The 27,163-nt window shown below is 40.9% G+C and overlaps 1 protein-coding gene across 11 annotated transcripts in view; it reads right to left on the bottom strand.

Annotated features, from left to right (window-relative positions):
* The window catches only part of LOC119720342, a 40,591-nt gene extending 17,877 nt beyond the window's left edge, over window positions 1–22,714 (bottom strand). For 4 of the 11 annotated variants that reach the window (XM_038189984.1, XM_038189985.1, XM_038189986.1 and 1 more), the window contains exon 1: window positions 3,992–8,577. In XM_038189984.1, coding sequence (XP_038045912.1) covers window positions 4,884–8,297 — 3,414 coding nt within the window. In that variant the 5' untranslated portion in view covers window positions 8,298–8,577 and the 3' untranslated portion in view covers window positions 3,992–4,883. The other 7 variants (XM_038189988.1, XM_038189992.1, XM_038189989.1 and 4 more) reach the window with 4 other exon arrangements.
* Between the last annotated feature and the right edge of the window lie 4,449 nt (window positions 22,715–27,163).

Below are 27,163 nucleotides of genomic sequence, written 5' to 3' on the forward strand. Positions count from 1 at the left end.
TAAAAAAAAGAAAAAAAAATAAAAATTTCATTTCCAAATATAGTATTGACAAGTGGTATGAACTACACATTTTTCTTTTGCAGATCACAGAATTGTTTCAAGTGTCTGGCTACCTTCGTGCAGGACTACATTACCTGTGGCATTTGCTGATGTACATGCATCCAGAATACTGACCACATTGCTTTGTAACATCCCTCATTATATCTTGATTTCTGCAGGTCAGAGATTCTGGGCCACCAGCATGAATGCGACGTAACAATGCGACGTGGCGCATTATGTGTATTATGTGTAATATAGGAACAAATATTAGATATTGAAGCACAAAACCAACATGGCTGAACAATAGTTCATTAGGATTTATTTCACACAAATGATTTGCCCTAACAAATGTCGATCAACAAGATACAGACATGTGGTCTACTCTCAGTCATGAGGAATCTGCATCTCAAACAGCCGAACAATTGACATAAGATAATAAATGGCACACGCACAAGTCTCTACATGAGACCCTCTCTACATGTACCAGTTCGGTTCCCTCCAACAATGGTGACTGAATTGATTTTACAATTGCATTCAAGACTTCCCAACACCCCTCCAACTGTCCATGCACTGACTGAGTCGCAAGAGCTTTTTCCCCATTAATTCAGGGCAGTTCACATTTACAGTGTTCTTGAAAAATGGGAAGGACTTGTGATGTCTACCTGGGACAAAATCAAAGAGGTCATCATGCATATATGCAGAAGCGAAATACTTGACATCATGATCAAATTTGAGTTTCTCCTGAGCAGATTGTGCTGCTCCAGATGTCTGAGATTTCAAGAAGATGCCATCCAAATCACGTACAAATTCATCACTCAGTTTGCCCTGCTGTTCCCCCTCTTTCTCTGGATACCCATCTTGTGTTCTGGACACCATTTCCCAATACTCATGAGTTGGGATTTCCTTAACAAGATCCAGACCAATATTGCCATCTGCCTGACCCGTTAAATTTGCCACTCTGTTCCAGGTCATGTCATGTGCAACTCGGGCTGGATAGAACCCACTGACACCTGCTAGCATGTTATGAGCCAAGATGAAATATTTGAGGTGTTTGCTATTCCAAAACTGCAGGGTGTTGATCCTCCAGTGGCTGAGGATGGCTGGTCCATCACCCTCACGTACTGCATCACGGAAGGCTAGATGGCAAAGACCTTCATATAACAAGGCTCTGGAATATTCCTGGACCCCATCACTTTTGGATTTTTTTAAGCCAAGTCGTTTACATGCAAGAGAACAATACCACTTATCTGGTAAATCTTTAGTCCCTCCTATGCACTCAGGATGGTACCACTCATTGGAAGAACAATGACTTTGCAACTCACACTGGATCATATTATCTTCCTTCCCTGTCTTTTTATGGCATTTACAATACACGAAGGACTTGGAAGCCTGGCACTCTGCTGAACACCACCAATCACCTTCCACGGGACCATCAACTTTTGCACAAGAGTAGTGGAACCAACCACATTTCCTGTTTAAACATCGGACCAATCCTTCTCCACTGGACTCGCCACATTTGCAGCCATTGGTGCCTTTTACCATATCATCAAGAATATCGCCAAAGTCTTTCTTGTCAAGACAAACCTGTGTCTCGTTTTGCTTACACACTTTGTCTAGGCTGCCATCACATGGAAGTCTTGGCCATAAGAAATCTACCATTTGTTCTGTGAATTCAGTGAGCCATTTCTTTTTCTGGGAGGCTCTTCCTGAAGTTGGAAAATCTGCAGGAGTTTTGGTGGTTCCTTTTAACTTTGCAAGATTGAGTGCTAGCATAGTGCTGAGCGCATGTGTACAGAAATTCAGAAGATTTTCGGCATCACTGAAATTTTCAGCGACCTTCTGCTTGACAGAACGATGAATAAAGTCTTCTTTAATCTGGCAAAGTGTACCAGTCTCTTTAGCACTTTCCTCTTTACAGAATCTATCTATTGTGTCTTGGAGTAAAACTCCTCTTCGATGAAAGTCTTGCGGGCACTGCACTAGTCCCTCCAACCTTTCTGCTGCAGAAGCCCCACTAGCTTTTGCACATTTAGCATCAAACATTTTCACCACGGAGAGCAAGTCCCCAAAGCATACAATTGGGTACAAAGTCTCATCACCATACGATGGAACAAACTGATGAAGTGACTCAAGCATACGGACTGAGCCTGATGTGCTGTAGGGGTTTTCATCTATCACGCCTAAGCTCGCAATTTCACTTCTCTCACTCAAGGCATCACTGTGCTGGTTTTGCTCAGGAACAGAACATTCCACTCCTTTCAAAAACGGCAAATGATCTTTCAAAATGCGCTCCAAAATTAAGCACATTCTCTGCTTCAATCCTTCCCAGTCATCGGAAGTTGGAAGAAAACAGGAAAGCGGAATTTCTTCGGCGCGTTTCATTGTGTAATCCGACGATTGGTCAAATCCAACTCTATTCCTTGCAGCAAAGGTTGAAGCCTGTAACTGGTACTCTTTGAAAGGTCTACGTTTAGCTAGCTGCATCAACACACTGTCGCACACTATGATATACCCTGGGTCGAGGTATTCAAATCTGTGTGGATTATGCATTGCGGGAAGCATTTGCTTTACTTCAGGTGCCTGATCTTTTCTTTCCTGTGATGTGTCCTTACTGCTTGAATCATGTTTGCTTGATGTACTTGGCAAATCATCTACGTTTGCTGCAGCTGAAGCAGATTTTGCAACAGAAGAGGTTGCGGCATCATTATCAGAGTTGTCGTCAGCAGTAACACTCATTTCAGAAGAAGCATCATCATCCATGTCAGCTACAAGTGAATGTGTTTCATTCAGAACAGCTGCTTGGTCTTCACCACAAGGTGATATTCTTTGGGTCTCACTATCTGCCGCAACTGTGGCACTTGACTCAAGCTGCTGACTTAGATTGAGCTGCCACTGTTTTTGCCTTTTAGTGTTGTCTGTCCCTGCTATATCTATTGACAAGGGTGTGTATGTTCGAGTTTGGCATACACCAAGAGCATGCAAGCAGTCAAAAATACTAGTTATACATCCATGTCTCTTCAGCTTCACAGACATACAACTTTGAATGAAACTGTATTTGATCGGCCGATTTGAATACAAAATCAACGACAAGATAAAGCCCAGGCGCTGGCCAGGCATGCACTTGTTTCGTCGTGTTGAGAGCCTCACCTGGTGACGATGAAGAGCTCCTTTCAGAACATTTACAAGAATTGGCATGTGTGAAGCAGCCTCCTCAACAAGTTTGTCCCATTTGAACGTTGCGATATTTCCAGCGGTAACAGACCATTGTAGTGTTTTAAGGGCACAGCTGCTGATTTCTTGTCGGACAGCTGTGCTGGCAACCGTACAGAATGCTTTCTTTGATTGTTTGCTATGATGAAGAATGGCCCTGATAGCTCGAGCGTATCGACTTTCCTGGATTGCCTTTGAAACATACTCTACCAATTTACAATTGTAAGAGGTCCTATTCTGACGGGTTTTCACTTTCGAATGTGATGAAGACACATGTGGCACACTATACTTAGGCTTTTTACGAGCTTTTTGTTTTGAGTAAAAAGAGAAGCTAGGTCTCTTTTTCACTTGACCAGTTTGTGTTTGACTGGCAGTTTGTTGCAGATGCTTTGATTTACATGAAGAACAAAGGAATCCATCCTGCCCTTCAAACTGTTCAAGGGAAGGGCCTGAGAGCTTGAAGCTGTACCTCCTCCAGCTGTTATCCATGTTTTCAACTGGGGACTTGCACATCAAACACTCAGGAGTGTTTGTATTTCCTGAGGAGGCCATTGTGGAGTAATCTATAAAACAGTTGACTACAAATATGTGAAGTAACAGTGTATTATTTCACACTAGTACTGCCGCAGAATTACATATAGAACACATTGTTTAAAAAATAAAAATAAACCACAAATCACTTGTTTCAAGCACAATGAACAAAAGGAAGGTATTGGTTGAATGCATCTGTTGGAAAGTTTACCCTTCGGATTCTATACGTAGAGTGGGGACTTCTGTCTGACTCATATTGCAACTGAAGAGTCTCGAATACCAGTTCGTCCACATATTGAGGTACTATTCTGGCTGTACATTTAACTGACAGCTACATTATCTGAAACTGATGGAGATGGTGCGACCAGCCACAGCTCAACTTGTAGATTCATCTGCACACTCTTGATTTGTCACCGTCACTGTAAAGGACCACTGTGAAGAGAAGACACCAAAAATTGAGATCTTCCCATATTGTTCCCTGTACATGGTCTGCATTCAGAAACCTACTTATTTGTGTTTATGACATGTATGCAAAATATTAAAGTTAACAACTGTGCTGCTCCACATTTGGCTATTTTACTCCTGGCATCCTTTCAAAACCAACTTATTATTGTCATTATAATTTAATTGGCAAGTTTGCCTTCTGAGTGCTTCTTGCAATCACATGACATGCAAATACCGGTAGTTGAATTCACACCAACACATATCGGTACGATCCCCCAAATAATGGTGAACATTCTCTGATATCAAGGTAGCAAATAAGAGGGTTTACACATAATTATGTCTTCCATTAAACTTATAGGCCTACACTGACCAATGCTGGGATCGGTAATCACTGATCAGAATTGCAATGTGAAAGTTATGTGTATGTTACCAACTGGGATAAAAACTTTATTCATAGGTAGGAATACAATCCACATGTGTGACCCATGGACTAGTCAAATACCCGTCACACCAGTTTCTTTCCTACTTTCAGTCAAATCTGAGATGTACATGTAGGTACACAATTAGTAAAAGGAAACCCATATGGTAAATTTATGTGTCTATATCTTCGACTAATTTTCTCATTGGTACCACACGTCCTGGTTATAATGCCCCCATATTCATGACTGTACAGAGTTTCTACTCATGTCCATGCATTGACTGAGTTGTATGAGCTTTGCACCCATTGTTTCTGGGGATTTCACACTCAACGAGTGCTTGAAAAAAGGAAAGGACTTGTGATGTCTGCCTGGAACGAAATCAAAGAGGCCATCATCCATGTATGAAGCTGCAAAGCATTGTATGTCCTGATGGAATTTCTGACCCTTCTGCTCAGATGCCTCATCTTGGATTCCTGATTTGGATTTCAAAAAGAAGTCATCCAGATGACCACACAACGTATCACTCAGTTTCCTACGCTGGTCTCTTGGATCCTTTGGATACACACCTTGCACTTCAGACAACATCTCACAGTAGACTGCAGATGGGATTTCTTTCACCAGGTCCAGACCAATATTGCAATCTGCCTGACCTTTTACATTTGCCACTCTGTTCCAGGTCATGTCATGTGCAACTCTGGCAGGGTAAAATCCACTGACTCCTGCCAACATGTTGTGTGCCAAATCAACATATTTGAGATGCCTGTTATTCCAAAACTGTAGGGTGTTGATCCTCCAGTGGCTGAGGATGGCTGGTCCATCACCCTCACGTACTGCATCACGGAAGGCTAGATGGCAAAGACCCTCATATAACAAGGCTCTGGAATATTCCAGGACCCCATCACTTGCACATCTGTCTAAGGCTCGTTGTGTACATTCAGGAGAACAATACCACTCATCTGGTAAATCTTTAGCCCCTCCTATGCAATCAGGATGGTACCACTCATTGGAAGTACAATGACTTTGCAACTCACACTGGATCATTTTGCGTTCCTTTCCTGTCTTTCTATGGCATTTACAATACCTGTAGGACTTGGAGGCCCGGCACTCTGCTGAGCACCACCAATCCCCTTTAACGGGACCATCAACATTTGCACAAGAGTAATGAAACCAACCACATTCATTGTTGAAGCATCTGATCATTCCTTCTCCCGTTGATTCACCACACTTACAGGCATCATCATTGGTGGCATTTTCCACATCACCATAACGGCCATCAAAATCAAGTGCAGCACCCGTTTCTTGTTGCTCACATGCTTTGTGTATGTCTTTACTCGGAATTTCAGGCCAAATGAAATCTATCATTTCCCAGATGAATTTAGTGAGCCATATCCTTTCAGAAGTGGTGCTTCCTGAAGATGGACAGTTTTCAGGCCTTGTGGAGATATCTGGTAGTTGGGCAAGCTTGAGTGCTAGCATTATGCTGAATGCACGTGTACAGAACTCAATAAGATCTTCCACATGATTGAAGTTTGCCATGACATTCCTTTTGACAGATTGATGACCAAACTCCTGTTTCAACTGAAAGAGCGTCCCCCGGTCTTTTACACTTGTCTCTTTGAAGAATCTATCCATTGTGTCTTGGAGCAAAAGACCTCTTCGATGAAAGTCTTGCGGGCACTGCACTAGTCCCTCCAACCTATCTGATGCGGAAGCCCCACTAGCTTTTGCACATTTGGCATCAACCATCTTCTCCACAGAGAGCCCGTCCCCAAAGCATACAATTGGGTACAAGTTCTCATCACCGTACGATGGAACAAACTGATGAAGTGACTCAAGTATACAGACGGAGCCTGGTGTGCTGAAGGGGTTTTCATCTACCACGCCTAAACTGACAATTTCACTTTTTTTACTCAAAGCATCACTGTGCTGGTGCCGCTGTGGAGCAGAGCTTTCAACTCCCTTCAAAAATGGCAAATGATCTTTCAAAATGTGCTCCAAAATTCGGCACATCCTCTGCTTCAAATTTCTCCAATCAGAGAAAGTTGGAAGAAAGCATGAAAGGGGAATATCTTCAGCATGTTTCATAGTGTAATCCATCTGTTGGTCAAATCCAACTCTATTCCTGACAGCAAATATCGAGGCCTGCAACTTTAACTCGTTGGTAAGTTTAGGTGACTGCATCAAAACATTGTCACACACTAAGATATACCCACGTTCAGGTTCTTCAAGTTTGAGTGAGATGTGCCATGGGGGCATGTGCTTTAGTTTAGGGGCCTGATCTTTTTTTTCCTGGGATGTGTGCTCCATGAAAGAATCATGTTTACTGCTTGATGTACTTGGCAAATCTACGTTTGCTGCAGCTGAAACAGATTCTACAACTTGAGAGGGTTCAGCATCACTATCAGATTTGTCGTCAGCAGAAACACTCATATCAGAAGCATCATCATCCACGTCACCTGTGCAAGGTGAATGTGTTTCATTCAGAACACCTGCCTCCACTTCATTAGATAAGGATGCCTCACGTGTCTCGCTATCCCCCACAGCTGTGGCACTTGACTCGAGTTGTTTACTTAGTGCCTGCTGCCACTGTTTCTGTTTTTGTGCTGGGTTTATCGTCAGATTGGACTGCTGTCTGGCAGTTGCACCTTTTCCCTTACATACACCAAGAGCATTCAAACACTCCACAACTTTTTGGCTGCATCCATGTTTCCATAGTTGCAGAGATATACAGCCTTGAATGAAATGACATTTGCTTGGCCTTTGTGAATACAAAATAACTGCCAATATGAAGCCCAGGCGCTGGTTACGAATACAATACTCCTCCTGTGTTGATCTCCTCAGACGACCACAGAACGCCCTTCCTTTCACCTGCTTGGATGGATCTGGGAGGGCAGCTTTCAGGACATTGACAAGAATCGGCATGCGGGAAGAAGCTTCATCAACAACTTTGTCCCAATTGAAGTTGGCAACATGGTCAGCAGTAACAGGGAGAGCAAAGAGGGGGTTGCGATTAGCCTTGATTTCTTTTCGGACTACCTTTTTTAAAGGTCGATGAGAACCCTTTGAGGCAGTTTTACTTTGAAACAGCTCTCTAAAAATGCCCTCATATTTGCTGTTGTCTATAGCTGATAACACCTTTTCTTTCAATTTCTTACGATAGGTATGCCCACGTGTGTTTTGCCAGTTTGGAGAGAATGACCTCCCCCCTCTCTCACATTTATGTTGCTGTGATCTCCTTACAGGCGAGGGCGGATACATGTATTTTGGGTCCTTCTTACGTTTGGCTTGTGCCGCTCTTGGTTGCAAGGCACGTGGATGACACTTGTAACAAATGAATCCATCCTGCCCTCCAAACAGCTCAGGGGAAATCCCCAAAGCCTTTAAGCTGACCCTGCTGTACCCTTTAGGGCCTTTTATAAATGGGGTTTGGCACATTAAACACTCAGGATGTTCCAAGAGACAGCTGCTTGATCTCTTACTTAAAGCTCTTCTCGTTTGTTGCATTTGCTTTGATTTGCATGAGTGGCAAAGAAACCCATCCTGCCCCTCAAACTGCGCCGGGGATAAGCCACAGTCTTGCAAGCTGTACCTGCCATTGTCCTTTTCTTCATTTACAAATGGGGTTTTGCACATCAAACAATCCGTATTATTCATGTTTACTGATGCCAGTGGATAAATAAACAAATACAGTTGACTCAAAATTATTCAGCAGGGCTGTGTAACTTTACATCTGATTTAGAAAAACATAACCTTTTTTTCTGTACTATTTGCTATCTTTACGAAACAGAACTGAGGAGATGGTGTCTACAGGAAGGCTTCTTTTGGGCTAAAGTCGGTATTTCAAACTTTCAATACGAGCATACCTGTAGTAAGTTCAAATTACAATATTAACTTGCTACAATGCAGCTGTGTGCTACAATTCTGATGGAGCGATTCAAACCTTAAGAGAATGCTGCAAAATCTTGACTCGTTGAGGTACATGAATGCTTGAACCACCACTGCAAAAGAAGCCATAACATGTGGGTGTTTCTCTTAATTGTTTTTAAAAGTACCTGATATGAATTTAAGACAAAGCAAAATTGAATCTTTACAGTTCTACGGATTGCATGATTGAGGCCTTCAGTCGAAGGGGCAGAGGGAGGGGGAACATATTTAATGCTTGCAAGCATAGTGGGAAAAGGACCGGTAGGCCATATACACTCAATCAAAAAGAAAGTCCTCCCCCCTTTCCAATACTTGTTTGTCTAACTCAAAACCAACTGAGCACCTCTCGCTCAAATAACAACCAAACAGTACAAAAATGCTTAGCAATTCAGCCATACACTTTATTAGGCCCAAAACGGTGATAATGTGTACGAAATTATGCAGTTTATGACAAATGATACTGAAAACAGTTGCACTTTTGTATACGTGCAAGTTGTGGTTCACACTCACCTTTCATGTACACAAAAGTGCAACTATTTTTCGGTAGTTTCGTCTTAAATGCATAATTTTGTACCAATTATCACTGTTTTGGGCCGAACAAAGAGTATAGCTGGATTGCTAAGGAATGTCTGTACTGATAAGTCATAATTTGAGCAAGATGTGCCCAGCAGTTTTTGAGTTAGACAAAAAGTATTTAGGGGTGACTTTCTTTTCTGGTTTAGTGTAGCACAAAACAACTTATTTCTGTCTAAATGTACACATGTGCATATGGGCAATTCCACAGTTACTCATGTTACATTTTTGATGTACTTGTGAGTTTCCTTGCTTGGGCTTTTATTACTGAAAAGGTTTAATAACTGTTTACTCCATGATAGTTAGAGTAGACCTACCGGTACACCAACCTAAGCACCAAAGATGACATCCAGAAAAATGTGCTATGTATGATAAACAAGACGCACAAAATCAGTTACTCATGTTACATTTTCGTAACGTGAGTAACCAATTTTGTGCGTCTCCATTTTAGATAGAGTAGACCTAGACCTACCAAAGCACCAAAGATGACATCCAGAAAAACGTGTTATGTATGATAAACAAGAAGCACAAAAATTGGTTACTCGCATTACATTTTCGTAACGTGAGTAACCAATTTATTAAATCCCTTTCCTTTTCTTACAAATGGGGATTCGCACATCAGACCCTCGTTTGACCACCGATATTTTAGCTGTCTATATGTTTTGTCTGTTGAGGGGCAGCTATATGGTCTCTCCTTTGAACGTGCACTTCTCCTACATGTACTTGTAGTTTGTTGTACATGCTTGATGTGCACGAGTGACAAAGAAACCCATCCTGCCCCTCAAACTGCACAGGAGATAAGCCACAAACTTTCAAGCTGTACCTGTCATTGCCATTTTCCTCATTTTCAAACGGGGTCTTGCACATTAAACAGTCCATGTGCTTCAAATTTACTGAAACCATTGTGGACAAATATACTACTGAATCAAAGGCTAACTACTGTTTGCAGCTCTTTCAGCAAAATATCACAAATGCTTACTGCTTATACAGTAAGAAAGAGGATGGTTTTCAGCTGAATTTTCTATGAATGGAAATTTGGGCAACCACAGGGTGTTTCATTAAAAAGGAAACCCAACTTTGAAGAACCAATATGGACAGACTAAATGTTAACTGGCTATAAAACTGGTATCGTCTGAAAACGTAATCTCCATGCTTTTCAATGATACCTTGTTTACATTTCCAGGGTCATGCATCACTGAGCGCCATTGTCGAGAGATTTTGATGCAAAATTGCAGTTGGTTCACTTTCATGTCAAACACAATAGGCATTGTGTGCATGATAATAAGTACTCAAGAAGAAGACACCAATGCATAAAAAGAAACCAAAACACAAATAGGGTTGGTTTCAGAACTGGATTTTATTGTTTGTCATAAATTTCTCGATTTGACCAAGCCACGTTTAAAACAATGTGCCATTTTCCCGAGGATTAACATTCAAGCCATTTCACAGACATTTTCGTAATAGGCACACCGTTCCCAGTGGGTTTTTTTTTTATGAAAGTGAACCAGCTACATTTTTGCATCCTATTTTCAGGACAATGATGCTCAGTGATGCATGACTCAGAAAACCTAAACACGGTATCATTGAAAAGCATAGAGATTACGCTTTCAAATAATATCAGTTTTATAGCCAGTAAACATATCATCTGTCCATACTCATTCTTTGAAGTTGGGTTTCCTTTTTTATTTTAAACACCCTGTACAGGAAGGTGTGTTTTTGAACAAAGATGGTGTTTTCAAACTTGTTATAACCTATATCATATTGATTTTATAAATCACAGTACAGTACACCATTAAGGATGACACCTACATGTACACGCACATGTTTGTTTATGGTGTAAATCTGGGATTTTCTTTTGTTCCTCTTCCCTTTTCCTTTGTTTGTAGTTTAACTTTTCGCAACAGCTCTCATTGGTTTTGCACACGTTTTCTAATTGAGGTCGTCGTCCTGATGATGTTGCACATGTGTGTCCTCGATTTACACCATAAACAAACGCATGCACTCAGGAAGTGTGCGGGATTTACCTGGCAGCTGCACGTACGATCCTGATGGAGTTGACACAAACATCCACAGCATTCACACCTTCAAGAGAATGCTGAGAAATCTTGGCGAGTCAACCTTCACTCGAACAACCACTACGAAAAGAAGACATACATATAAATTGTGGCTGGTTTTCTTAATGCTGATTTTTAAACCTGCTTGATATGAATCTAAGGCAACACATTTCAACCCTAACTCCCTACTGCCTTTTACTAAAGAATGGACCGAGTCCACCAAAATCCACCAATCACACTGCTTTCAATGCACGCTCTGCTTTAGGCCTCCAGGACCAAGTCCATCATACTCCATCAATATTTAGTCAAACCAGGCCTGCAGGACCAAGTCCCCTAAAATCCACCAAAATAGGGGGAAGGATTTCGGTGGAGTTGGGGAGGTTAGGGTTAAACATGTTTAATATGTGTACAAATGTTTAACATTTGTACAAAGTATAGCTTTTTTCTTACCGGTATTTCAAGGGACATTTCAAGGAATGCATTTCAACAAATTCCATATCATTCCAATGAGCCCTTTAATATACAAATAATGAATGTTTGTGAGTGCAATGGTAAGAGTAATTTCATGAGGTGAGTGCAATTCAGGTTTATGTCACCGAATGAAATTATTTTTTCCATTGCACGAACTTGAAACATTCATTATTTGTTTTATATAACACCTGAATAAATCCCTGTCATCTGATTGGTTGACTTTTAATAGCCAGTTTATTCAGGTTAAAAACTGTTTAAAAGTTTGACTTAGTTCATCATATTTATATTAATGCAAACTGTTTGACAGGTTAAGAACAATCAGATTCAATTTATCTTGATTTAAAACAGCGACACCACCGGCAGCAGTGACACCGTGCAATGGAACTTCTATTGCACTGTGCGCTGCGTGCCACGCGCGCTGGTACGAATAATTAAATGACATGTGATCAACGATCCACCAATCAGATGACTGGGATTTATTCAGGTGTTGTATAACACTTCACCTGAAACTGAACTGCAAGGTTTTAGTGGGTTTTTACATATTGATCTGAATATGAACTTTCCCCAGGTGGGTTAAATTCAGTTACATGCACCATACTTACATTGTGATTAACACATAAAAAGCAGAACAGCACCACAAAAGACCTTCAGCTTGAAGCCCAGATGATTCAGTTTCTGAAAGGAAAACACATTAACATGTACAATTTTAAAGCATATAATTTAAAGGGAATGTACAACATTTGCTTTTGCTGCAATTTTCAGAAATAAATGGATTTGAAGGAATAGTATTTTATAGCCAATATTGTTACACTGACTTGTTTCATGTTTTGGGTTCGTAGATGCTGGAAAAACCAAGAAAACCAATCATATTCTTGTAGTCTGATTCCCCGACCCCACTTAAGATGAAACGGGGCAATTTATAGACTTTGGGGAATTGAAAGATCAGAGAATCAGTCTAGCAGGGTTGTAGTCTTCACAGGTGTGTAATCAATTGCACAGAAAATGCAGATGAACTAAATATAAAAAAGGAAGGAGCACTTTTTGAAAAAAGCCAGTTTTCTCCAGCGCTGGTTGGCCGACCAACATTGGAAAATTACAGTTTTTCTAGAAAATGTCAGCACACCAGGAGCCACAACTTTACATTATGCTTTAGACTGTCATTCCCAAACAATCCAGTAAGATATTTCATGACAACTTGATCATTTCGTTTTTTGATGATTGCAAATGTTGTATCTTCCCTTTAATATAAAACCGGCCCACACACTTTGAACCTACCGCAAATTTAGTCTAGTTTTTTTCAGACAAATGTGTGTGAAAAAGAAATACAATCATCAATTTCCAGAAACAGTTGCACACATGCAATGCATGGCAAAGCAAAGAACATGTTTTTTTTTAGTGATCCTGCAGGGGTGCAATTTTCTTGTATATTGGTCATTCTAATATCCATAATTGTACATTACTGTTTATAGTTGTATGTCTGTTTTTTCATACCTGCGAAATGATAAATGAAATAAAAATAGAAGATGCGGGGGTCGGGGGTATGGTGGGGGGGGGGGGGGGGGGGGAGGAGGGGTGAGGAGAAGATGGAAAAACAAGTGCCCTTTTTGTACCAGCGGCCTTGTACATTTGTACAAGTGCCCATTTTGGAATTTTGCGCAACTGTATGCAATTGTGCTGCCCTGTAAAGCGATGTATATATTGTCTGATAGTGTGCATGATCATCTAGCTTGAATAGCGCCACCAATGGAAGATGGAACCAGGACCCCCCCCCCCCCCCCACCTTTTGATTTTGTGGAGGCCAAGTGCCGGCAAGATTACCATATATGAAGTTCACTAATTTTCCTCTGTATTGACTAACAAGCCCCAAGATAGCAATTTCATGTCATCAAAGTCAATTTCAGCAGTGAGAAAATACAAGCATTTTCTTAGAAAACACTTTTTCAGTCCACTCTCATAGGGTTTGTACACAGAGTGTTGAGTGAACTTCATATATGGAAATCTTTCCCAAGTGCCCACTTCAGCAAGGATGTGCGAGTGCCCTGTTCACAAAATGTTTACCCCTCCACCCCCACCCCTAAATAAAACATTGCCTTGAAACGCTTTGCATATTGGCGCAAGAGCTAAAAGAATCAAGTAGTCTGCACTTATATTTTAAGAATAGGCCTACAATGATTACGGTCCTTTTCAAAGCAGCTGAAGTTAAGAACATTGTGCAAATAAAATATGAATAATTACCTTCTGTTTTTCCTGACAGCTGAATTACATGCACAGGTATCACTTGTGGATCTGCACACTGGAGATTTCTCAGATGTCAGTCTGGGAAAAAAATTGAGCAAGAAATAAAGGGGATGCTTGAGTTTATTTATAGAGTTTATTTATTAAATGTGCCTTGAATGACATCACAGCATCAGCCCCCTCAATGGAAGGGAAACTTCCGAAAGATTGAAAGGCAAAATATAGCAGCCAACTTCTGATATACAGCCAAACCCCAGATATACTGATTTGCAAGAGTCATTTCAACAGTATTTGTACAATATTTCTTACCGCAACCTCATTTTTGTTCAACACTCCGGGGTGTGTCCACGGAGCATAAATTGTAGAACATTAGGCCGTACACAGCGGCTTTGTTCAATGTCAACATACGGTACCCCTCCACCAAATTCTCAGACTTTGTGTTTGTGAACAAACGAATGGAAGATTAGACGTCATCCGGAGGCGAGTTGAGGCACGCTTGACATTTTAACCCCCTCAGACGTGTGTAAATATAAAAACAACCAGATCGTGTTATCACGTCATCTGACACACACTGGTTTTCCACTGATTAAAAGTGTTCTCAGTCATCCCGCCAACATTCTCATGGAAAACTTTTCAATTTGTCTGTTTTTTATTCCAGCAAAATAAAAATAAAATGAAATATCAGAGGCGTGGGTCGGGAGTATGGTAAAAGTGGGAGGAGGAATGAGGAGAAGATGGTATAACAGGTGCTCTTTTTGTACCAGCGGCCTTGTACAAGTGCCCTTTTTGGAATTTTGCACAACTGCATGCCCGGAAGAGCGCCATATATTGTCGGATAGTGTGCATGATTGTCTAGCTTGAACAGCCCGCCAATGGAAGATGGAACCAGCCCCCCCCCCCCACACCCTTTGATTTTATGGAGGCCAAGTGCCCACTTCAGCAAGGATGTGCGAGTGCCCTGTTCACAAAATGTTTACCCCTTCCCCCCCCCCACCCCACCCCCAAATAAAACAATTACCTTGCAACACTTTGCATATTGGTGCAAGAGCCAAAAGAATCAAGTAGCACCTGCATTTATATTTAAAGTATACAATGTCTGGTCCTTTTCAAAGCAGCTGAGGTTAAGAACATAATGCAGATTAAATATGAATAATTACCTTCTGTTTTTCCCCCGACAGCTGAATTACATGCACATGCATCACTTGTGGATCTGCACACTGGAGATTTCTCAGATGTCAGTCTGGGAAAAAAAATTGAGCAAGAAATAAACAGGATGCTTGAATTTAATTATTGAGTTTATTTATGAAGTGTGCCTTGAATAACATCACAGCAACAGCGCCCTCAGTTGTAGGGAAACTTCCGAAAGATTGAAAGGCAAAATATAGCAGCCAACTTCTGATATACAGAAAACTCCGGCTAAACCGACATCGTACAACTTGTCAAATCACTCAAGTCTGCCGTCTGACTTAAGTCCCGATTGTCTGTAATGCATTTCCATTGATTTTTTTTATTTCTAATTCGGCTTTTGTAAGTCGCCATTTCGCTCAAGTCGGCGTGTTAATCACAGTCCCCTTTCCATAAAAAGCATTACATCCTTTGTGTAAGCCAGCATTCAAAACTCATGCATTGGCATCGACTTCCTGTTCTGCGGTTGACAAAAAGTGTCAAGTGAAAAGTGGTTTGGCACGGCCCATGATTGCTGCATGCATCAGTGTCGCAAAGGGTGTCCTAATGCATACATCGCATATGCATCGTGAGCGTATCAATATCAGTACCCCCTATTGTCTGTGTGCATGTGCTCTGTCCATTTTGGGGGTTGTCTTATTGAATGACTACTGTCATTCTCAGACTTTGTCTCTGTGTACAAACGAATGGCGAATTAGTGTGTTTAGACGTCATCCAGAGGCAAGTCGAGGCACGCTCGACATTTTTACCCATGAGACGTGTGTGTATAAAAACAGCCTGATCGTGTAAACAAGTCGTCTGACACAAACTGGTTATATGATTCACTGATTAACCCTAACGTACCTGCATCCATCAAAATCCACACCCCTGATTTGGAGGATTTTGGCGAATTCAGGATACCTCCATATTGAAAAAGTTGGGGGATTTTGATGGACTCAGGACAGTAAGCCTATCGGTACTGCAGGATTTTGATGGATTCAGGATACCTCCATATTCAGCAGTTGGGGGACTTTGATGGACTCAGGATCTCAACAGATTTACTCCCGGCTAACTGGTGCATTCTGATGGACTCACTGCCAACCAACTTTTTATTGCATGGCAAAATTGATGGATTTTGGCGGATTCAGGATACTTTCCAGTAAAAATACGCAAGGGGGGTTAGTTAGGGTTAATAGTGATCTCTGTCATCATGCCGACATTCCCATGGATAATTACCTTTAGTCCTTATTGACAGCCTGTGACATGCACATGTAAAAATGACCAGTAGACATGCAAACAGGAAGCTCCTCAGATTTGTCGCCTCGGGAATCAGTCTGAAATGACAAAGTACAAAAGAAATAAAAACTCTGTGAAGCTTGGATAGGGTAGACGTCCCGAATTTCGGCACCATAAGAGTCGATTATTATTTTTTGACCTACGGTATGCAGTATCGATTTACCCGGTACTCCCGTCGACACACAGCATGTGGGCATAGCGCATGTTGCGATACCAAAACTTAATCGATCCCGAACCTGCTTTGGTAATGTCACGTCACTTTGAAAGACGTTCATGTTGTCCGGAAATTCGGCACCCTGTGCCTAAGTTCGGCACTGCGTGCAGTCACATGCTTTTGCAATGGGCAGCACAATGTTTCAGCGCGTGGGGAAAAAGTTGCGTTACGCACACGTTTAGTTTCGTAGGTTTATATTTTTATGCCCGTAAAAGTTGTATTTTTGCCCTATATTAGTTAGGTCAAAAAAAAAAAAATGGTGTGTTTACGGTAACCCGACCGACCTGGAATTTTTTTTGGCCAAATTGCCGACCTCAAACTTTTTGTAGGGCCAATGACTTTCCACGATCGCGGAAAACGGACAGAATTCGCGGAATCTGCTCCTGAAACGGAAAACGGAATTTGAATCTGAACAAAATAACTTCTGCAATTTCATTGATAAACAAGTCAGGTGTGTTTACAAACACAAATGCCCCGCAACCGTGACTGTTCCCATGACATAACACCACTCTTTTAACATCAACTTACATGTACCTTGGTCACATGGAACATTCATTGACAGCATTAGTGTCTTCTGTAGATTTTATATGAATTAATCCCTAATCCCAATAATCTCAGAATAAATACAAGATTTCTATTGTTTTAGCCACTGTGAACTTGACCCTTGACCTTTTGGCCCCAAATGCAATAGGCTTCTTAGGATTGCCAAGAACAATCCACAAACCAAATTTGAAGTTCACATGTAAAGTATTTCTCAAGTTATCGCGCTGACAAGATTTCTATTGTTTTAGCCACTGTGAACTTGACCTTTGGCCTTTTGGCCCCAAATGCAAAAGGCTTCTTAGGATTGCCAAAAACAATCCACAAACCAAATTTGAAGTTCACATGTAAAGTATTTCTCAAGTTATCGCGCTGACAAGATTTCTATTGTTTCAGCCACTGTGAACTTGACCTTTGGCCTTTTGGCCCCAAATGCAAAAGGCTTCTTAGGATTACCAAGAACAATCCACAAACCAAATTGGAAGTTCATATGTTAAGTATTTCTCAACTTATCGCGCTGACAAGATTTCTATTGTTTTAGCCACTGTGAACTTGACCTTTGGCCTTTTGGCCCCAAATGCAAAAGGCTTCTTAGGATTACCAAGAACAATCCACAAACCAAATTTGAAGTTCATATGTTAAGTATTTCTCAAGTTATCGCGCTGACAAGATTTCTATTGTTTTAGCCACTGTGAACTTGACCTTTGGCCTTTTGGCCCCAAATGCAAAAGGCTTCTTAGGATTACCAAGAACAATCCACAAACCAAATTGGAAGTTCATATGTTAAGTATTTCTCAAGTTATCGCGCTGACAAGATTTCTATTGTTTTAGCCACTGTGAACTTGACCTTTGGCCTTTTGGCCCCAAATGCAAAAGGCTTCTTAGGATTACCAAGAACAATCCACAAACCAAATTGGAAGTTCATATGTTAAGTATTTCTCAAGTTATCGCGCTGACAAGATTTCTATTGTTTTAGCCACTGTGAACTTGACCTTTGGCCTTTTGGCCCCAAATGCAAAAGGCTTCTTAGGATTACCAAGAACAATCCACAAACCAAATTTGAAGTTCATATGTTAAGTATTTCTCAAGTTATCGCGCTGACAAGATTTCTATTGTTTTAGCCACTGTGAACTTGACCTTTGGCCTTTTGGCCCCAAATGCAAAAGGCTTCTTAGGATTACCAAGAACAATCCACAAACCAAATTTGAAGTTCGTATGTTAAGTATTTCTCCAGTTATCGCGCTGACAAGATTTATCCGGACACACACACACACCCACCCACACACCCACCCACACACGGAAGGACAAGGCGGAAACAGTATGCCCCTTCGGCTTCGCCGCGGGGCATAAAAAACACAATTTCATAAAATGTAACGAGTTGTTGATGATTGATTGAACAGAGGAGCCATATAAAAAATGAGTGATGTTTATATCACGATGTTGGTGGGACAAAAACGTTCAAGATCAGAGCAATAAATGTTACGAGTTCATTACCGTAGTACGCGTGGTCATGGGAGTGACAGTCCCAACGCACGCCGTAGCTGTCGGCCAGCGCACGGGTGAAAATCATCACACTCACGGCATGCTCTCGCGGGTCTCTTTTGCTCCATCGGCAGGTTTATTTTTCTCTGTGCAATCAATCAACCATTCGTATAACATCTAACTTTGGCTCTATTGAAATGCATGTCGTGCTTAGGTCCAATAATCTACCGTAAAGTATCCTATTTTTGTAGCTAACATTAGCCCGAAAACAAAATGGCGGACATGAATTTCGCTTCGGCCAGCTGATGTGTGTGACGTCATTGGATTGGCTTGTACAGCTATCGCATGTTTCTCACGTGTGTGGCAGTGGCAGTGCAGTATACGACTTGACTGTGGCGAAGTTAAATACTACGTCTGTACATTGATCGGCCGTTGATAAAATAGCAATCTTTTTGGGGGCAATTTGCCCGCGCTCCAACCAAACGACTATTTCATTATGGTCTTGGAATTATTTTCTGTGCACATGGTATAGGCCTAATGTATATAAAATGCCAATTTTTGTATTGAATAAATGAATAAATGTGAAACGGAATTTTTCAGTCTAAAACGGAATTTAGGATTTCTGCAAACGGAATTTGCACTTTTCTGAAACGGAAAATCATTGGCCCTATTTTTGCCATTTTGAAGGTTGATATTGATCATTTGTAATGAACAAATTTCACAAATTTCAAGTACTTTTAATTATTTGCCATGAACATAGACTATTTTCAACACTTGAAACTGACCATGATTTGACACAAACATACCTGTGTTGAACGTGCGAAATCGCAACGATCTCAAAACTTGAATTCTCAAATTACATGAAGTACTATTATTTTTGCACAAACGCATCAGGGTGAACTGGTGCGCCTGGCTGACGGACGGCATGGTTCTCCCCACGTACAAACGTGCGTACTGCGAATCGGCCCGACAAAAATGCCGATCACATTTTTCAGCCCCCAATACGCACATTATAATCATTATTCACGCCATTAAAATGCACAATATAATCGTTACATATGCCATTATTTCATCTCGACATGCAAAATCTTGAAAAAACCCTGTTTTTGTGATGCATGTGTGATCAAAATGCACACGATGACGGGTTAGAACCGCCAGCTGACAGGCATGCAGCGCATACAGCAAGGTGCACTGGTTCCCTTCGCATGCTAACGGAATCAATACTATACTGAAGGACTGGAACCAGTGACTACTGCTATACAAACGTCGTACCAGTACCGTCGGCTGAAGTTGGATCGTAAAAATACCAAACAAACTTCAGTGGAGAAAAAGAATTTCTACGAATTAATTCACAGAACGTGATCTTTATTTTCTGTGTATGTGTTTTTCATTAAAATGACGAGATTGCAAAGCTCGAACTTGTGGCGTAACATTGTAGCGTGTTTCTGCAGTAGTGCAAGATTTTCGGGCCATAACGATGGGCCGTACAGTACACAGTGCAGTAATGCACACTGATACTGCGCCGTGAGCACGGCGCGATGTACGGCCGGCCAGACTGAATGTCGGCGGAGCCAGCGGCCGTGATGTATGTAGTATATTGTGGAATCACCCACCTCAAAAATATTTTTTTATTAGGTGAGGCAAGTTTTGATCACTTTTGATGGCCACTGATAATTTTCGTGGCGGAAATGAAAATAATCCAGGCACAAAATAAACATGATTCCTTGCTCTGTGATGCTCCATTAATCAGCACCCCCAAAAAATTGGCGAAATAATTTTTCCGACCTATATACAACAATTGACGCTTTTTTGAAAGGCATGTAAAAGAAAGCAAACGCATTTTTTTCTTCACATTAATTTCTCAGTTTGAAACTTACTTGTAAATCATAATGTAATTTTTATTTTTTTTTCTTTAATTACAAAAATAGGGGCCTACAAAAGTACAAGATCTTCTCTCAAATATTTTCGGGGCCCTTAAAAAGCGGGCCCCGAACCCCACGCCATGGCTTCGCAGGTTGTTGAATCACAGCAACACTTCCCCCACAGGTTTGAAAAAATCCTGGGGAGAACCCTGGGATGGTACGAATTACTTTGGAATGAAATGTATCGATTGAGTATCTTGAATGCTTGGATAATGTTTTTATACAAATATTTTGCAAAAGAACACGCATGAGCCTGCAGAACTGTCTGAGTGAACATGGTGAAATAAAAAAAACATTACAAATAAAATTATTTCCCTACCCTACCTACCTACCTGGATTTTTTCAGACCGTTACCGTAAACACACCATTTTTTTTGTTTGGCCTTACATGTAGGCCTATGTCCCCAACAAAATTTGCAATATTGATTTTGTGAGTTGTTTATCATGTGCCGAAATTAGGGTCACTTTCTGACCCCTGCTCGTAAGTTCGGCATCCCCCACAAAACTACACACCTGCACTTTGTACAGACGATCTTCCACCTTCCAGTTACTCCTAGAACTATGAGGCTGTGTGGAGCCTCATAGTTCAAGGAGTACCTTCCAGTCTCAGCGGCCGGCACAAACCACGTCAGAAAAAACTTCCATTTTATCTTTTTAACCACTTCGACATGAAAAAATGGCTGCAATCATCCTTTTCGTCTTAAACCCATCTTACAAAAGTTACTAGCCCCATAATGTGGCCAGTTTACTGGACTGCCTCCGTAAACATAGGCCACACGTCCACCATCTTGGAATCTGACTCGCCAAAATTTTGTAAGTGATTTCCACATTGCGACTTCAAACCCAGTTCATTTATGCTTTAAAAATACACTTACCCTCTTAATAACAAAATTAGAACCTGCTGCCAGTGTCAGTTGCCCAGCTGCTGCGTAATTTACGACATTTTCTGGACCATTCTTGGCAACTTGATCCAACCGTGGAGCTATCTCCATGGTCCAACTGAACAATGCCCTCGTGCAGATCGTTCACCTGTCAATCACGCGTGCAGGACGCACGCCGCAGGCCCAGTGGTAGTCCGGTTCCCAGACCAAAAGATTCTGACTATTCCTAGGATCAGGAATAGTCAGAATCTTTTGGTCTGGGAACCGGACTACCACTGGGCCTGCGGCGTGCGTCCTGCACGCGTGATTGACAGGTGAACGATCTGCACGAGGGCATTGTTCAGTTGGACCATGGAGATAGCTCCACGGTTGGATCAAGTTGCCAAGAATGGTCCAGAAAATGTCGTAAATTACGCAGCAGCTGGGCAACTGACACTGGCAGCAGGTTCTAATTTTGTTATTAAGAGGGTAAGTGTATTTTTAAAGCATAAATGAACTGGGTTTGAAGTCGCAATGTGGAAATCACTTACAAAATTTCGGCGAGTCAGATTCCAAGATGGTGGACGTGTGGCCTATGTTTACGGAGGCAGTCCAGTAAACTGGCCACATTATGGGGCTAAAAAGTTACAAGCAGACATGGCAGACAAGGAATCCTAAAAACTTGAAAAACTAGTTCGTGGCAAACTAGTTTTTCAAGTTTTTAGGATTCCTTGTCAACAAAATTGGGGTTAAAAATCTCTCCATAAAAGTTTTATGGAGAGATTTTTAACCCCAATTTTTTTGGCAAGAATGCATCTCATGTTTGAAATTTGAAGACTGCTGATCATGCTGATCGTCGTTTCTTGGCCAGACGCCAGAAGTTTTAATGGAAAAGTAGGGCCTATGAGTCTCTCTACGAGCAAGTACCCAAACTTTGGAAATCTTTGTCCTCGATGAGAAGATAATCGCTCTCAAAATCGGTACCAAAATCACCAATCACTTTTCAGTGTGTACTCCGCTCTGGCTGTAGTGTGTAGGCTACATGACATGACTTGTATAGCGTACCAGCGTAAGGCCACATGCAGTAATGTTTCCTACCTCCATGGTTCGACCATTTTCAGCTCCATGGTTCGACCATCCATCGCACGCCGACTAAAAAGTCGCAAAATATTGGCTTGACAATGACATGCTTGATAACAAAGATAACGTTGAATAACTACACTTGCTCTGACTATGGTTCGAACCTTACAAATACAATGATGTTATAATAAACTTACAGATCTTCTTGGTTATTTTTCAGAAACTCATGCACGCGGCTGACATGATGGCTGACATGGCTGACGGCGGGAAACTAACCAACCTCGTGTCCGAGTAGAAGGGGCGCGTTCTGTTATGCACCGTACTGTTAGCTCGACATTGTGGGAACGAGACTGAAAACAAGCGGGAAAACAATGGGGTGTTTTCGAAACCTATGCTTCGTCTTCTGATTTGGCTTTGCCTCAAAATTCTGAATCAATTATAGGAAAACCAAGCGAAAATATTAAAACTTTTGGCTTTATATCAACCTAATGATTGTTTTTGAAGCATAATAGGGACCAAAATGAAGATAAAGTCCCACAAGTTGGTCGCATTACATTTTCTTAAGCCCAGATGAAAACAAAGCCAGGATTTTAAAAAGGCCTTATATGTTGCGCGGGTATTTTGTGTGCCCAACCTCGTCTCCAGGGTGCAGTACGCGCCCACCACTACCTGGAAACGCGGTTGGAAATAAAGTAAGCACTGGGGACGAGGTTGTTTTGTGCCCAATCCCCAGAGTCAAATTTTGATATTTTTTTTCTCGTACCGGTACCTGGCTAGCAAGTTCATTACCATTTGTTTTGAGAAAACAATAAATAATTTGGACAAGTGTTTCACATCAAGTGAAGTAATTAACGTTTCTCTGAAAAACTCAGTGTTTATTTCACCTTTTTATACAGAGTAATGTTTCACAATTCACCTCAGTCAAATTTGTGCTTTAAAGTCTTTAATTAAGTCATGGTGTCGATGATGCTACCTCCAGGAACCCAGAAACAATTAGGTTCATACAACCTCAAATGTATACCTCAATGCCTACCCATAGGCCATTATTCAAAGCATCATGGCTTATTAGGTTCTGGAAATTCTTCAACTCAGTAATAACAATGTTAATTTGTTGAAAATTGATGGCATATGTTTTTTCCCAAGCTTTGTAAAACCCAAGCATTTCTCTTGGCATAGCATTTCTACTTTTGTAATAATGATATCTATAGAGTCTGTTATTGTGAGGCATAACATTTTACTGACACTGTTACTGTGATTGTGTCCAACAAGACTGGTTGTGAGTTTCTTTTTCCCACTGTCAATATGAACATTTTAACTACAAGACCCGTTCCTGCACAATGTCTTGGATACAATCGTGACTAGCACTGAAATTACACTTTTAAGAAACTAATATCAACTTGTCTGTAATTTCAAAATAAAACAAACTAAATTTGCATTGTTAGAGCGTTTTCGAAATGACTGGCTTCGGCTTCGTTTTTGGCTTAAGGAGATTTTATAGGCCCCCAACTTCTGGAAATCCAGCTATATTTTGGTGCCTGTTATGCTTCAGGAACATTCAATCGGTTGAATTGGAGCCAAAAATTTGAATATTTTTGTTTAGTTTGCTTCTCAGTGATTTAGAAGTCCGAAACAAAGCCGAAGCCAAAGACGAAGCAAAGATTTCGAAAACTCCCTTAATGTTGCACTCGGCTTGGTTCTATATACCCCCGAAAGAATATGGCAAAATGCCCAGAAGCAAATTAGATAAAGAATGTCCTGTGTAATGATGGCATAACTGTTGTGAGTCATCTAATTTGGAAAAAAAAAAACTTTAAGAAATAAACATGAAGAACTGCAAATTAACGTTCTCTTTTTTGTTCATTTGGTTAACATATACAATATGTGGAATTTGAGGTTCTCTGTAACATTCTGAGCTTTTTTTTGACAAAGCAAGCAATACAATCATTTGTGTATCAAGTCAGCACCCACCCCCAACAGAAAATACTATGTGAACTTGTATTATCTGACCCACATATTCTGCATCACCATACCTTGTACATCTACAAGTGTGACTAGGCTTTGCATAACATGTGTACCGGTATTATTCAATTTAAACACATTAAGGTTTTTTTCTTGCTCAAAGACGGCCATCTCTGTAGAACTGCAAATGCGTATTTTTACACAATCGAGCACACATTGCGCAGTGTTGAAAATGTTCCAAACATGTACGCTTAATTGCTGCTCGAAATGTGTCCGAAATATGACGCAGCCAATGTGTGTTATGCAAGTTGACTCTCAAAATGGTGATGCACGGGTCATGGTGGCTGATCTGTACCAGTAGGAAATGAGGTCATTTGAGAGAGACCTATTCTTTTTTTAATCCTTCAATTCATAGTTTCATACTGTGTACTTTCATGTGGGCATTTCTAATGTTTTCTACTCACAGCTAGACCTCGAGCCATTTTGACCTGTAGCACTCATCTTGGTGCAGATCAGATATAACATAAAGCAGAAACAACAAATGAATACCTTACAACTGCTTTATCATTATATAGGCCTCTACATTTATAACAAACAAAATAATGAACTTCAAACACTTTAGTAACTTTAATTAACTTGTTTTTTTACTTGTCTCATGTTCAACCTTTTCTTTTGTGTTCTTGCTCAAATCCATTCGGAAGACAAAACATACATGTAGCCGATCCAATGTCCAAATTGGATCAATCGTTGGAGCTGTTTAACAAACAAAAAAATCACACCAGCTACCAAATCACTCATGCAGTTGTAATATTCCTTTTTAAATTAAAGAAATATAAACCCTGAAATTGCAGCACTTCATATTTATCGGTAAATGTTCGAATCACCCACAAATTACACAAGTATGTACACATTTTGTAAAGTGTGAAAAAGTTACTGTAGAAAACAATCACTTACAAGTACATAAATTATATGCATTATAAATTCAACACCTTAGGATTGCTTCTCATTTGGACCACAAGTTGTAACACAAAAAAAATCTCATATAATTTGGAAGCAAACGAGAAGACAGAACAAACCAAACTTATGTCAAAGTCAAACGTTTCCGCCAAAGTATACATGTATGCAAATGAAACTTCCAGGACTTCTGTCTCGGATCTTCTATGTGGACAGTGGTCATTTCTATTTTTTTACAAACTCACAGAGGACCTTCTTGGTCACCCCCTGCAGTCATCTTGGTGCAAAGTAATACATAAAACTGACGTAATACCTAAAACAAGTTTTGGCACATGAGATAATTGACACATGTAGTGGCGATAACAAAACATACACACAAATGAACTTGTTTCTATTTGGTTTAAGTTTCACACTTAAAGGAAACATGCAGTCCAAAATTTTCATAACGTATTTTATTTTATATATACATTCATTTATGTGTATTAAATGTGAAATAAAAGCAGAACTGGTTCTGGTGTACGTTTAGTGTGGTAATTTGCCGTCCAAAATTGAACCCCCCTTTTTGATTTTCGCGGCAACTCCAAATGAGGGCGCTGTTCATGACATAAACAAAGGCAGAGAAATCCAGGGCCCGTAAATGACGTCTGGGTACGAGACGGATTAGCGAAGCTACTGTGCTGTGTGTATGTGCAGCCGCCGCGTACCCGTACGTGGCATTATATGCACACGTACGAATGTGTCTACATGGGATATGTACAGTACACGTGGACGTGCCACGGTGCCACCGTTGTCGAATGAACACGACGACCGTCATGACCGTAAAAGTTCCGAAGACCGTCCTCTTCTTTCCTTAGCGAATCCGATGAAAATGGTACAGATTCGTCCGATTCGAATCTGAGTTCTAATGATTCAGACACTGACTCGATGTTTTTTTAGGGGCATGCCCAAGTTGCTGTAAAGACCAGCATCAAAGCACGACGGCTCAAAGTGCGGCTCAAAGTGCAGCGCAGAGGGCAGCGAACTCACTGGGCCCGGACCACTTTGCTCTGGTATTTACCTTCACTTTGGCTCTCCAAATGCTCCGATATTTCGGATTTACTGGAAATGAAGGCTTACTCCATCCATCCTTGGTAGTTTTGCTACACCCAGCAGCCACACACCTTGTCGGCATGGCCGAAAATCGGGTGTTATTTCTCCTCGATTCCGAACGAAACACCAGAAAAACTTTCAGTGCCGCAATGTATATGTACATGTATTATGATGCACGCCGCAATGCCGGTGCCCCCGCAGCGCGGCAAGTCTCTGCCTCCACTCACGTCATACCCCTCGCGAAGTTTTATGTTAATGAAGCTTCCCTTTGTGGGGCGGAGTAGTTTGACCAAACATGTTTACAAATTATTTTCCCCCATTTATCTTAGAAAATAAACACCGCCATACACAAAATATTGTTAAGAACATCATCCTTTATTGATTTAAGCAAAAAAAATGCAATCAAAATTTTATTTCATGTTCCCTTTAACTTAATAAACTAACTTGTTCAATGTGTACATGTACACTGTAGTACTTGAACTTCTTTGTTCAATCTGTTCTTTTTGTTATATTTGATTGAAGAAAACAATCACAATAACATACATGTGTTCAGTATTCCAGAACACATACTACAATATCAACACCTCACATGTACATGTAGGTTTCAAATTGGTCTTTTGTAATGTATACAGGTGCTTCTATGTGCATTTTTGGTCATTACTGCTGACCTACAGAAACCTTCTTTCACCATGTTCACTGGTGAC

Source organism: Patiria miniata, unplaced genomic scaffold (genome assembly GCF_015706575.1).
Source record: "Patiria miniata isolate m_02_andy unplaced genomic scaffold, ASM1570657v1 HiC_scaffold_9, whole genome shotgun sequence".
NCBI classification, from domain to species: Eukaryota; Metazoa; Echinodermata; class Asteroidea; order Valvatida; family Asterinidae; genus Patiria; species Patiria miniata.